Source organism: Schistosoma haematobium, chromosome 1, assembly GCF_000699445.3.
Source record: "Schistosoma haematobium chromosome 1, whole genome shotgun sequence".
Classification (NCBI taxonomy): domain Eukaryota; kingdom Metazoa; phylum Platyhelminthes; class Trematoda; order Strigeidida; family Schistosomatidae; genus Schistosoma; species Schistosoma haematobium.
In genome coordinates, this window is record NC_067196.1 from 47,701,867 (window position 1) to 47,715,567 (window position 13,701).

A 13,701-nucleotide genomic window follows, 5' to 3' on the forward strand; every position below is an offset into this window, starting at 1 on the left:
TTGTCCGCATCTTTTCTATATTCATGTATTTTGCATAAGTATGACATTTTCATATAATACACTCACCCTTCATGTGACACTGTACTTTATCGAGTGTTATACAATTTTTTTGGTTACTTATTGTTAACGTTAGCTTCATATCACCTCTGGTGCCAACAATGATTGTGAGTGAACTCGAAGTCATATAAATGGACGATCGTGCTTATTGGAATGCCATAGTGTACTGTATTGTTAGTGGCATTATTGCTTTTGTATGTAAATGAAATTCCTGGTCTTCTACCGTCGTAGATCTTAGTATATATTGACGATATCAAAATATTGTTATCCATATTGGTCACAATGCTTGAGAAACAAAGTTTATCTGCACGTTGTCCAGACACACAATAAACAAGGAATCGTTGTCATCCAAGACTTGAAAATCACTTCACATTGTCGTGCTATATTTGCTAAACACTTTAGAACTCTCTGGTCAGTAAGTGGGGCTTTTTCCTCGTAGATGTTGAGACATCTTACACTTTGCAAGCAGTGTTCATGAGCCTTATACAGGAAGCAAGTCCGTATCTGAGAGGAAAAGGTTAGTCATTGGAAAAGTGTCAAAGAACCACAACTAATTTGATCCCCGAGACCGAATAGTTGCCGCATTATAAACTAGCAGAACTATAACTACTTTTGTTGTCATTCAGAAGGATCAGAAATGACTTAATCGCAGCGTTCAACTCACATAATCATAAATTTTGATCTGGCATGCCCTCATTTTTTTGTCTCGCAAAACAGTGAATTTATGATGGTACTGTGGGAAAGTACTCAAGTCTAAAACAGAGTGCTTGTCAGCTGACTATTGACTTTCTCATCAAATCATAAGCAAGAATAGCTCCCCAGCTGAACACATGATTGAGATTTCGTCAGTCGACAAGTTGAAAAGAAAATTGTACGAACCGAGAGACACTCGTCACGAGGAACAACAGAGGATGCCTAGATTCCGGTCACTACCTAACTGATACTGAAACTGGGTGACGATCGCGTAATCGCTTTAACCGAGAAGATTTTTTGTATAGCACAGAGTTATTAATTGATTATCCTGCTCCAAATCAAAAAAAAAAATTAGACTAACCCTGTTTCCAGATTATTTGAAAAAATATCCGACTTCAATTCTAAATGTGGATACTTATCTATACAGCTGTTTTGAACGAAATGAAATCACATGTCGATTGTCCAATTATTTTCTAAAAGCTACTCATTTAAATTTCATTAAAAAACAGGAAAATATGAAATAACTTTGTTGAGTTGTGCATCGATAGTATAAATAGTGTCTTCGAGTTTGTAGCACACCATTTTTCAACTATGTGTACATATAACCTATCTTTTCAGGTCGGATAAAATCAAACTAAACAAAGGCCACTGTTGAGATGGTGAAGATTCATAGTTTGATGGAGTCTCGTTCTCTGAGCCCGACAAAATGAAAATCCACCAAATTAGTTTGTGAATTTTCATTAACCCTTCATTGTGATTCAGTCATTGAATCAATTGTGTATATACCCATATGTGTGATAATTTACATATGTGCTGTCTAAGTTTATCTATTTCCACTACTGGCTCGACCGCAGATAATTAGTGAGTTACTATTCATTTACACATTGATTTTAATATTCTGAGCAAACATTTCATATGCCTCACCAGTAAATGGTTTGTAAACTAACGTGTAATCTTTTAACTTGAGATTAATTTGTGCATTAGGTGCTTGTTAATTTGATATTCATTTGTATTGGTTGTTTAAATCATAAAGAAAACTGACCGATCGCAGTCTTAAACATGAATGGAAGAATCAAGCACTCAATACAAGTGCATTGTACATCACTTCATTGTACAAGCTCGTGGCTAATTGGACTCAATAGCTATGTGGATAACGTGAAGTCATTTGAAGTGAACGGTACTGAGGTAGAATCACGTCGTGATCATCAACTCTGGGATGCATTACATACAGCTGACGAAACGTAAACTCTGGATTTTACAACCAGTCATCATTCATATCTTCTTATAACAGATATCTGATGTTGGAAATAAAATAAGCGTTTTAAAACAGAAAAATTGAACAATATTTATTTGAATATAATGGTGAATACAGTTGACCGTTTGTTACTGCATAGAATAGTATGGAAGTGTGAAAGAGAGGTCAATATGATCACAAAAAATTGTGTATCCAACGCGTACTGAACATGTAATCTATAATTGGAAAGTTGAGTTTAGTCAGTGCATCAAGTGCTTGCTCGTCTCAAAATCGAAGTAACTTGTCCAGTTGTATACACATGACTGAAATCGATATGTAAATTGTGTTCACTGAAACACGAATGGTTAGTAACAATCCTAAGGGAATACATGTAGAATGTTAGAAACATCAACATTTTCAATGGTTTATAAGGTTTTAATTTTGCGTATAATTCTTTCAGTCATTTGGTTGGAAACAGTGGACTACTTACTTTGCCAATAAGTAGCTAAACAGTATACTCCAATTAATTTGAAAGCATGCCTAAAATCTTGCATGTTCGAATTGATTACGTGACATTGATTATACATATAGTGTAAAATGAAGGACGTGAATGCGGATCTAATAGTGAACTTGCATTTCTCTCACAATGAACAAGAAAAAAAACATAATCTGAATGACAATCAACCGAATTTGCATTCACGTTTTATATCAAGTACGTCTAATTGAAAATGCCATGAAAATTGTGTGCTATTGTTCGTTTAGTCTTTAACTATAACCATAATTAAGGAGTATACAAACTGAAAAATCATCTAGCTGTTCTCAGGTCGGATTTCAACTAAAATCTTGGACAGGTCAGGAGATAAATTTCGAGCCTAAAAATGTACCTTCTAGTTTACGAAATTATTCGTCAGTGATTGAAGCGTCAGATGTCACCTCCCATTAGTATATATACAAGATCAGTTATTACCGAAGATGCACAAATAGTCGATTGTATTTCGACAAACAAAATAATGCCAATGTTGTGTAGTAAACGCACAAAATTTCGAAGCTGCATAGATGGACGAGAAACACTAAGTACTCAGATTTGTTATGAAGCACAAATCGACAGAAAGTAAGCAGTCATCAAAATATGAAATATCCTGGTACTGTATATGAATTAGGAACCAAGTGACAGATAAAGCCCCTTTTTTTGAGTCACTTGCAAACAGATTTGAAAGTATCCTTGCTACTTCACTCAATATTGTTATGTTTATTTATAAACATACATGTAAAAATTAAATCACTAATTATACATTCCATGTGTGGTTTTTCGTATTTTCGAAGACAGTGCTATTGGTGCACAGCTAGTTTTACAACCGTCCGAGTGTATATTGTAAGTAGTTACGTAAATTAGCTTCAAAAACATAAGGGCACACACACAATCACTAGCAAGCGCTATTTCAATTAATAAATAGTATATTTTCAGTTAGTTTATTTAAAACATTTAGAGTGATAAATCAAATAATTAAACGGTTATGTTTTTTGCTTTCATGTCCATGTAACATAAAATGTAATCGTGTGGTTTGTAACATTTTTTGAAGAATACGGTTTCATTGTTCCTATAATAATAATAAACATGGATTTTTTACTTAGTTAAGCATAAAATAGGCATTGGAAACAAGAAATTTCGTTTATTGAAAGTCAGCATGACTTTAGTAAAAGGGTTAATAACATAGTATAAAATATCTGAGGATGTGCATATGAATTGTCTTGTAAGAACCTGTTAAAGCTTTAGTGTCTTTGTAGTCTTATTAAAGTGTTTCATGCTGAGCACCGTTGAAATATGTATGGAGTGGTTGTAAATTTCATTGTATTACAGAACTACAAAAGTGTACTGTCTTCATGTCAATGGTTGTTTTTAATTATTGACGATTAAATAAATTCCGAAGGGATAAATGAATACTTTATTTAGACAACTACGAAGAAAAATGAGTGAACTTACGTCACTACACAGATACCGTCTTAACTAGCTCTTTCTGTGTGAAGTAAGTAACAATGTATAGAGGATACAAATAACGCATGACTATGAAACGTCTTTACATGTAAATTTAATAGTAATTGAAAAGTGTGAAAACGTGGCTGCCGAATCGAACTGAAGAGATTTACATCAGTAATTCTACACTATACTGGAGTACTACAAATTCAAAATTCACTAAATAATTTATATCTCAGAGTGGTAGCGACTATTGGCATTTTTCGGTTTACTTTCTTTTTCTGGATTTATTGAAAATAATATTCCACTCATCAACTGTTTGGTTTATTTCTTTAGTACAGCTGTAACGATAAGTGAATTTATTCACTACCACATAATACTGAGAAATCTACCACCATGATGATGAAGCTTCGGTCTATTTCAGTTCGACACTGTATGATACAATTTAACAAACGAAGTGAATGAACAAAAACGTGTGTACAAATTTCAAGGAAAAATACAATCAAAGTACATTTTTGGAGGTCCAAGTTTTGTATCTTGTATTTATGGAGTACATAAATGAAATAGTTAAAATATGAAAGTGCTTAAAAATGGTGTGAGTGTAAGGAGAAAATATATTGCTGCATGTATATTTCATAAAGTGGAGTGGGTTTTTAATTGATTCTTCGTAATTTGTATTTCATTTTTACAAAAACATGCGCATGTAAGTTTTACAGACCTTAGTAAATGATGATTTCTAAAGCCTTTACTTAGCCCTGAGTAAAATGATAGTATGATTTGCAAACTTTTCTGTTTTGACATATTCGCACCAAAGATTTCTAAGTAGATACTTTCAGAGAAATAAGATATTAGGTTAACTGATATTTGAGAATTTAGTATGATTATACATTATGTGTACGTATATAAGTGACATAAATTGTTTAACAATTTACAGTAAAAATGAACGTCAGTTGTGAGCATGAACTAATGATCAGGCATAGCTTGGTTTCAATAATATATATATATATATATATATATATATATATATATATATATATATATATATATATATATATATATATATATATTGCATTTAGTTCTACAGTGCAACTAACAAATGGTTTATTTTTATGAATACAGAGACAATGGTAAATGATGTTTCTAATAGCGTCAGAAATGTTGACTTTTACTCACAGTGAAATTTCTTCTTCTAGCATCCTCTCTATGTTGTCCTCTGTCATGCATCAATTGCTGGTTAAAAGGCATACAAACAGAGATAAAGTAAGTGAACTATTATAATAATGAATATATAGACAGTGTTGGGTTATCAATATTCAATGCTGCTTTTCTCATATCAAAATACACCTAAAGACAACAGATTTTGAATAGAAAGAATTATGAAAAATACTTAGTTGCGAGTTCATTTCTTAAGGTAATCCTAATACTTATCCATTCCTACTGGTTTCGAGAATTCTGAAATCTTCATGGTTTATTTTGCGAGACTTACTAAATGGGCGTTCCTTTAAACACACATGTTTGCTGCTAAAAAATAGATCAATACTCCATATATGAAGTTTCTTTAAATCCAAACCGTCACGATAAAGTTCGATTCCGTGAAGAGACTAGATATCTAGAGAAATGTTTTCGAAAACAAAACCAAACTGTCTATATTAAGACTATCATGTGGCCATTATCAAATGGTAGGGTAAGCTGTAGCGCAAAAATGTTGAACATCAGATATCTGTGGCCTATTTGAATAAATAAAGGATAGCCGCACTAAAGATAAATCCTGTAGCTCAGCAATTTTAATACATCAGGTTTATCATGTTCTCTAGTTTTAATACTGTCAGAGACCAGTAAATGGATATACCTTGTAGCATGTGACATAATGTCATCTGAAAGAAGACTATTCGAGAATAGAAGAATGAGCTGAACTGAGGAAGGGAAGTTAATTTATAGACTTTTCTGGCCATAATGTTTTAAATCTTAGTGAAAACAATGTAGTTTAATGGTAACTGACGTATGGGTACCGGAGCCGAGCCTCCATAATTTACAAATTATTAGATCGTGTAAAGAAAATGATGAGTCATAAAGTTGAAGATAATTTTATCTAATATTAATTGAGTTGCGAACGCGAGTTTAGCGTAGAGTAACATAAGCCTTATTTGTCTACTTTCGCAACATGAAATTTATAAAGTGTGATTTATATGATTGAATTCATGTCATGCTGTTCTGAAAATGAGTGTTCTTTACTCATAAAAAACTTGTAGTAAGAGAGTAGTATGTCTGGCCTTTTTTAAAAAAAAGTAGTTCATTACTTACCATTTCGGACTATTGGAAATAAAACAATCACTTTTTATTAACATACGAATCACCAACCTGCCTATGACAATATACAAGTTAAAATATTTCTTCATAATTTAGTGAGGATATTTCCATAAAAACACCATGGAATATACTGACAGTGCAGTATATTCGTGTTTAGTGAACACTCAGATTTTACCGTTTCAAATAAAATAAGCAACAATAAAATTACGTAAAGCCAAATTAAACATTCGGTTTTGAATATTTTGTCTAAATATACTACCGACTTGATATACTCACAATGACTTCGTGTTATATCGAATACATTTCAAAAACTGTGATATGATTAAAAAGTCTGATTTATATGCTTTTTGAGTTACGTAATCATATCCCTGTTAAATGCTGGGCAAATAAGCGAAGTTCATTTCTATGACGTTAGTTTTTATGGTTTTTGACAATTATGAATAAACGAGCGATTGCTTTGACAATGTCAGCATCTATTTATGACTTCGTTTTATGAGATAATTAGTGCCTTACGAAATCCAACATAACTTGTTTATTTCAAAGAAACAGTTCATTCTCATCAGGAACATTCGTTAAAATCCAAGAGATACTTGGGACTGACCAGTAATAATGACGTGACTATTTGTGCATTATGAAACACTAAATCACAAATATATTTTATTAAAATACGAAACTCACACTTCCACTTTTCACTAATTATTTGGATCGAAATAATAAAAATTTCAAACTAAATTAGTGTTTGTTATTAGTTAACTGTTATGAGTTGCGTAGAAACATATTTTCTGTACAACAGTATTTATTAGTTATTTTTTTCAAACAGAAGGTCAACCAAAACGATTATCTTAAACTAGTTAAGTTTCTTTTTTGTGAAATTATGAGGAAAGAAGTTGAAGCTGGTTTATCATACAACGAAAAATCAAACAAGCATGGCTAATTTGATATCTGCGTTAATACCTCAATCTGTCTAATAACAAGTTACAAGATATATTCTACGGATTCTGAAAAAGTAAACAGAAATTATGTCGACTTGCATTTTCGTTAATTAGTTAATACAGTAAAGCGAGTTGTTAATTGTGCGGGTGACAGGAGATCTTGTTTTACCGTCGAAAAATCACTGAACATATGAGAGTTTTAACTGAAAAGTATGTTTAAATTCATGAAATTAAATGAAGGTAAAACAAACTTCTCCAAAAACTTATAACGAAAACATGTTCAGTATGAATAAGAACAGAAAACAGTCAACCATTCGACAGATATGTCAATTACAACGAGGTCAAATTACTCCATAACATATAACAGAATCAGGCATCAATACCCTGTCAAAAATAGATGAACCACGATCATTTGATGAACTGAATCAACGAACTACAAAAACCACAATTAAAACGGCTTATAGATTTTCATAGGTTGAGGAATTATCGCTTAGAACTAAATCAATTTCTGTTCCAAAATGACTGAAACAAGTTTGTTGAGAATTTATCACAATATTTGAATATGAAAACTATTTGATGTGAAATTAGACGATAACACAATTCTCAGATATACATATGTAGGATATGCAATAATTAGAGAGAAATATAATAATTTTACACTTAAAATGAAGTTTCTTTGGTCACTGAAAATTATTATTTAACATAAACAGTAGATAAAACGAAAAATACTTACCAGTTGGTAGTATTTCTGAGCAAATAGCAAACATGCATAGCAACAACAAAACACAATGCATTATTGGAATTTAAAGTAAACTGGTTTCTATTGAGAATGCCACAGATTTTATATACAATTTCCTGTACGGTGAAAACAAAATCCTGGTGTAAATGCCAGTCAAATTTGAAGAATTTAATTAATTAATCACAAATAAATTCATGGTTTCAATCATTTAGTAAATGTTTGATTTCGGATGATTGAAGTAATAAATTTTGACAACTACCTTGTTGTTAACAATTTGATGGATAACATATTAACTCATTAATCTTTACATAATCCATAACTCGTGATACAGCAATCATTTAAGTTGATAGTTTTGATTGTCATCAAATTGGAAATATAATGATTATTTAGGTGTTTGCCCTTCATATAATCTGAAGTAAAACCAATAATTCACTTACGATTGGCATTCTACACAGAGATAAAGTGATCATGTATGTGTGATGTTAAATTATGCCATGTGAAATAAGTTAAATAAAAATACGAAATTCAACACAACAATTACTCTATTCAAAATTATTTCAATCACTTGTACATGAATAGGGAATTTTCGATAGATCTATTACTGAATAGATAGAACATTTTGGCTTCATCCTGGGATGAAATAGACATTTTGCACTGTTTTTCAATTTTCCTAAGTTTTAAAGATTTAGACCAATAATTTGTACTTTAGTGATTTCACTCTAGGGATGTGTAGCGTAGCGTCGAGTCGCGGTAGACTATGAACACCACTACAAAGGAACGCGTGCCAGGATATGCATAAAAACCCCCGGAAGCCAAATATCAGAAGGCAGTTAATGGACCAAGTCGAGATATATTTGCTGGATACAAGCTTGGCTACTGAGCGTAACCGGATCCGCGCGAGGTCACAATCGAAGTGTAAGAATAATAATGGAAGCATAATATAGCTGTCGTTAGCACAGTTAAACAAAGAGCACATTAAACAAGCACAGGTACAATTGGTTATAATAATAATAATAATTGTTTTCATTAAACCAATCGTGTTCTCGTGATAAAAGTGAGTCACTACAGATGTTTAGATAGCTGTTAAGTAAGCAAAGTCAGACGCAATTCATCAACGCAAAATCTCTGTTTCCGACAAGTATTCTGCCTGGATTTCATGGTATTAACAATAAGAATGTAACTGCTGTGGTCGATTTCGGTTAAAATATCTGTCATTTCCAATCATTTCGCAATGTGTAAACGACCATGTAAGCTTCTCTAACTTAGAGTTCAATAAGATACAAATATTGTGAAGTCGATAAGGCGACAGCAGTCAGTTTGACAGTCAAAATTTTTAATAAAATGTATCATGGGATAGAATTTATCATATTAATCGACTATATACAGTCAGTGTAGGTTAGTAGTTACCGTAAACATCTTCGTGCTAACACGATTCGCAATGCATGTTGTTGAGATTGAACTGATAAACATTTTAGGGAAAACAGGAAATGTTGATGACTAAAACTCGTTTTCATATTTCCTGACAATATTCCTTAGGGATTTCGATTAAAACAACAACATAGAATGAAATGTAAAGTGGTGTTACACTTATTGAAACACAAACACCGATGAGGGATAAGTGTGTTTGAGCCGTCCAACATTTATGTGACTGTGTGTTGTTGAAGCTGATAGAACTATAATTCATAATTATTCAGTGATTTCACCAATATAACACTTTAATCATGATTACATTCATTCGTAGTAATCATGTTTACATACAGGGATACTCGAAGAAACTAAAGTTTAGAAACGACGTAGAAACCAATATCAATGACGCCGTAATTGTTTTCAGTCCACTTGACGCAGTCAATATTAAAGACGTTTCTTGGTGTGGACACTTTGTAGCCATTCCTTGTAATTCGAACCCTTTTATCGTAGCTGATATCAATTCATGATGAAAACTCTTCTTCTTGGCCTGAAATACATCGTGTCAACTAATCTTGAAATCTAATAAACAATCCTGACACAAACACTATTCCTGAATTGTAAGAGGTAATTCGCATGAAAATGTTCATTATTCGAGTCGGAATTCCTCATTACTGGTATTTTTATCACGAGCACTTGTAAAAGTTAGTAGTATTTTCATCACTTTGTTCATTTCTATGGTTTTGACCGTTAATTACAGTTATGTCCTTTGGTCTGTCTACCCACTCTTGGTGCTGAGAATACTTATCTGATTCAGATTAAGACCTTGGCGCGATAGGCTGACCGATCTAACTTTAAGGCTAGTACGCGTGAGTATGAAATAGGGTAGAGAGAAGAAAACTATTCTATCACCTGATTGGCTGACAAGCACGCGAATGAGAGAAGAGAAGACAACGAATAATATTATCCGACCGGCCATTTTTTTAAAAAACCTCCACCCCCAAAAAAATTTTTCCAACCCAAAATTACAATATTTTTCATCCCGTGTTTCGTCCAATGAAATGGCTAGTTTCAAAACTTAGATTTAATTGGTTAGTTATGTCTTGAAAATTGTTATAAATTATCAGTACTTGTCGACGAAGCACATTCCAATCGTCATTATGGAGCAGAGTAACGTGCCAAGTACAAGCGCTGGTGTTTCTCACGTAACGGAAATGGAGGAAGTCTTTTTGACTACCTTGTTTCTGGTTGCGTTTCCATCGGTTGAAGCGTTAAAGACCACTATCACAAATTTGGAAAGGTCGACTTACAGTCATTATGTAGTGAGAGATTCGCATATTGGCAGAGATCAAAAATCGCACATTAAATTTGTGTGTTGGCGAAATGGGCGTATAAGATCTAGCGGTTCGTCACAACGTCTTAGACGGAGGAGGTAATTTGGTAAATGGTTTTATAATTTTTTTAACGAAGGGCTTCTATGAACACCCAATGTCCGGCCTTCATGTTTTGTAAGGTTATAGACGGCTACTGGACTGTTGTCCGTGGGAATGTGCATCACAATCACGAGTGCAGTTCCCTGAGGTACCAAGGTAATTCATGGGTGCGCAGGTTGACGGATGGGGAGTTTGAAACTGTGAGACCGCTGCTAATATCTGGTACCGCTGCATTCCGCATAAAGAATTTTGCTTACCAATCTTATGGGAAACGTCTGAGTGATCAAGATGTCTGTAATATGCGGTACAAAGTGTTCTCACACGCGAACCTTCCAGGTAAGCAATCTGCCAATTTATAATATACACTATAGGTGATTACGGGAAATTGAAAGCTCACATAACATCCTTGGGTGGGCTTTGCGAATACGAATTGGACGATGAGAACTGTCTATCGTATTTCTTCTTCATGACTGCTGAGCAACTGAATTTGGTCGGTCACTTTTGTGACGTAACTGGTTTTGACGGGACGTACAAAACGAATAACGAGAACGTCCATTTATATCAAGTCGTTGCCCTTGATATGAATTTTAAGGCAATACCCATCTGCATTGCCTTCTTAAGTCGCGAAACGTCAACATTAATTTCTGTATTCCTGCGTTTTTTCCAACGGTGTACCAACAGTCAACAGCTGGTAGGCATTGTGACCGATGATTCACCTGCAATTGCTGCTGCTATTACGCAGGTGTATCCGGATGCACACCATATTCTGTGTCGCGTACACCTTGTTCGGAATGTGATAAAGAGGGTAAATGTTTCGTTCATTAACATTAACCCAGTAACCGTTATTGTAGAGGGTGCGATCAGAAATTGTACAACTGTTCTTTCGCCTCATGTTCACTCGAACGGTTGAAAGGTAAATCGAAATCTATATAACATGATTTTGTAGTTTTAACAACGTACTTTCGTTAATCGAAATGTCGGATGGAACGTTTGGCAGATACGTCAGAGACCACCTTCTACCACGGAAACACAAATGGTCCACTGCTTATCGACTGCCATCCACCCTCTTTGAACTGAACAATACGAACTTCGTGGAGACGAGTCACCGAGTCTTGAAGATGTATCACCTTAGTCGAAAAACACCGGTTCTCAGATCCATTTTCAATGTGCTGCTTCGTACTGGATATTGGATGGAAGCAAGAGTACATAAATATTCAACGGATTGTCGGGGGAAAGCCGATATTGGTGAGGAGCCACCAATCAACGATACCTAAATTTTTCATTCACACCCTACAATTTTTTTAAAATGGGTGGTAGGGAATCATATTGGCCGGTCACTTAATGTCAACCATCAATTGTTATTTGATGTTCATTCTTATTGGTTGTTTAAATCATAAAGCAAACTGGCCAATTGCATTCCTCAACATCAATGGGAAGATTCAAACAGTCAATACGAATGAATTGGACTTCACATCATTGTACATGTTAGTGGCTAACTGGACTCAGTTGCTAAGTGGTTAATGCGAAGGCATTTGAAGCGAACGGTACTGAGGCGGAGTCATGAGGTGATAATCAATTCTGGGATGCACTACATCCAGCGAGTTACAAATAGGATGAAACGTGCTTCCTGTATTTCACTGCTTGTCATCATCCATCTCTTATCATAACAGTTATTTAACGTTGTTGAAAATAAAATGAGCATTTTAAAATATAGAAAAATGTGAACAACATTTATCTGAATATAATGGTGATAACATTTGACCGCTTGTAACTGAATAGAATAAGATGTAAATGTGAAGTACAGGTGATGTACAATGATTTAGATCTATTCTTACTAATCGATCTCTCAGTAGCAACCAATTTTGTGTTTGATTATTTCTTCTTGTGTTTATCACTGACAGTTGGTGGACTGGGTTTTGTTGGAGGTAATTCTGTTTGAGTGATTCAGGGAGGGACATTTGTAATAATTGTGAACGAAAGTTTATGTGTTCAATGAATATGATAATGAAATCGGGAGTTATCAATCGACTGCCTAAACATGCTTTATATCATTGCTGCTTGATATCACCATTTATTCTAAAAAGATTTTGTTATTATTATTATTGTCGTTCTGGCAATGAATTGTGCACATTAAGCACTCACTGATGAAGTGGATTTGAATATTAGATACTGTGTTGCACACAATGAAATTAACGTAAAGCATGGAACTAAGTGACTTACAACACTGTTACTATTCAATGTTTCACTAAACTATCACGTTGTAAAGCTTATCTTACTTGAAACTTCACACAGGTGGAAATTAGTTTGATTAATCAAACAGATCAGTTTTTATGGTTATGAGGTCTGATGTGGAGTGTAACAACTGCACAATTTGTGACAGTTTAGTAATGTTAATGAGACGAAGTGAAATTAACTGATCCTTTCTATTTTAACAAGGGTCAATTTGCTGAATTTCAAATTACTGACAATTGTTGTTGAATTGAACTATCCATTGATTGTAATTGAAGAAAGAAGAAGCTATAAGTGACTGGTACAACTGTTGTTTCATAAGAATCATTGTGTTTCACTAACAAGGAAGACAGTCGTAATGTTTGTGACACTATCTTTTGAGCTTCACTGAAAACATGTAATGAAAACATACTGATCTACTGTTAATGAATTCCAAATTACAGTTGATAACGCTTCATGAAAGAAATTAATTATTAACAGTGATTTAGAATTTAATCAGTGCCTATGTGGCATGCAATGTAGATATTGAGATTTAGATTTTGTGTTTTAATCGACTGCATAATTATTATTATCTGTATGATCAATCTACACTTTTATCTGAGCCGTTGTGTAAATTTGCTGGGTATTTATAGAGCGCCAACGTGAGTAAACAGAGGATCCATAGAAGCATAAACAAATCGGTAGGGAATCATACAAAACAG

At 33.7% G+C, this 13,701-nt stretch overlaps 1 protein-coding gene across 1 annotated transcript; it reads left to right on the forward strand.

The window, feature by feature from the left end:
- Window positions 1-10,498: 10,498 nt before the first annotated feature.
- Window positions 10,499-12,106, forward strand: DENND5A_1 (DENN domain-containing protein 5A; the record flags this gene model as incomplete). The annotated part of the gene is made up of 2 exons (XM_051208447.1): window positions 10,499-10,770; window positions 10,809-12,106. The coding sequence occupies 2 exons, from the start codon at window positions 10,499-10,501 to the stop codon at window positions 11,128-11,130; spliced, it is 594 nt and encodes a 197-aa protein (XP_051074293.1). The 3' UTR covers window positions 11,131-12,106.
- Between the last annotated feature and the right edge of the window lie 1,595 nt (window positions 12,107-13,701).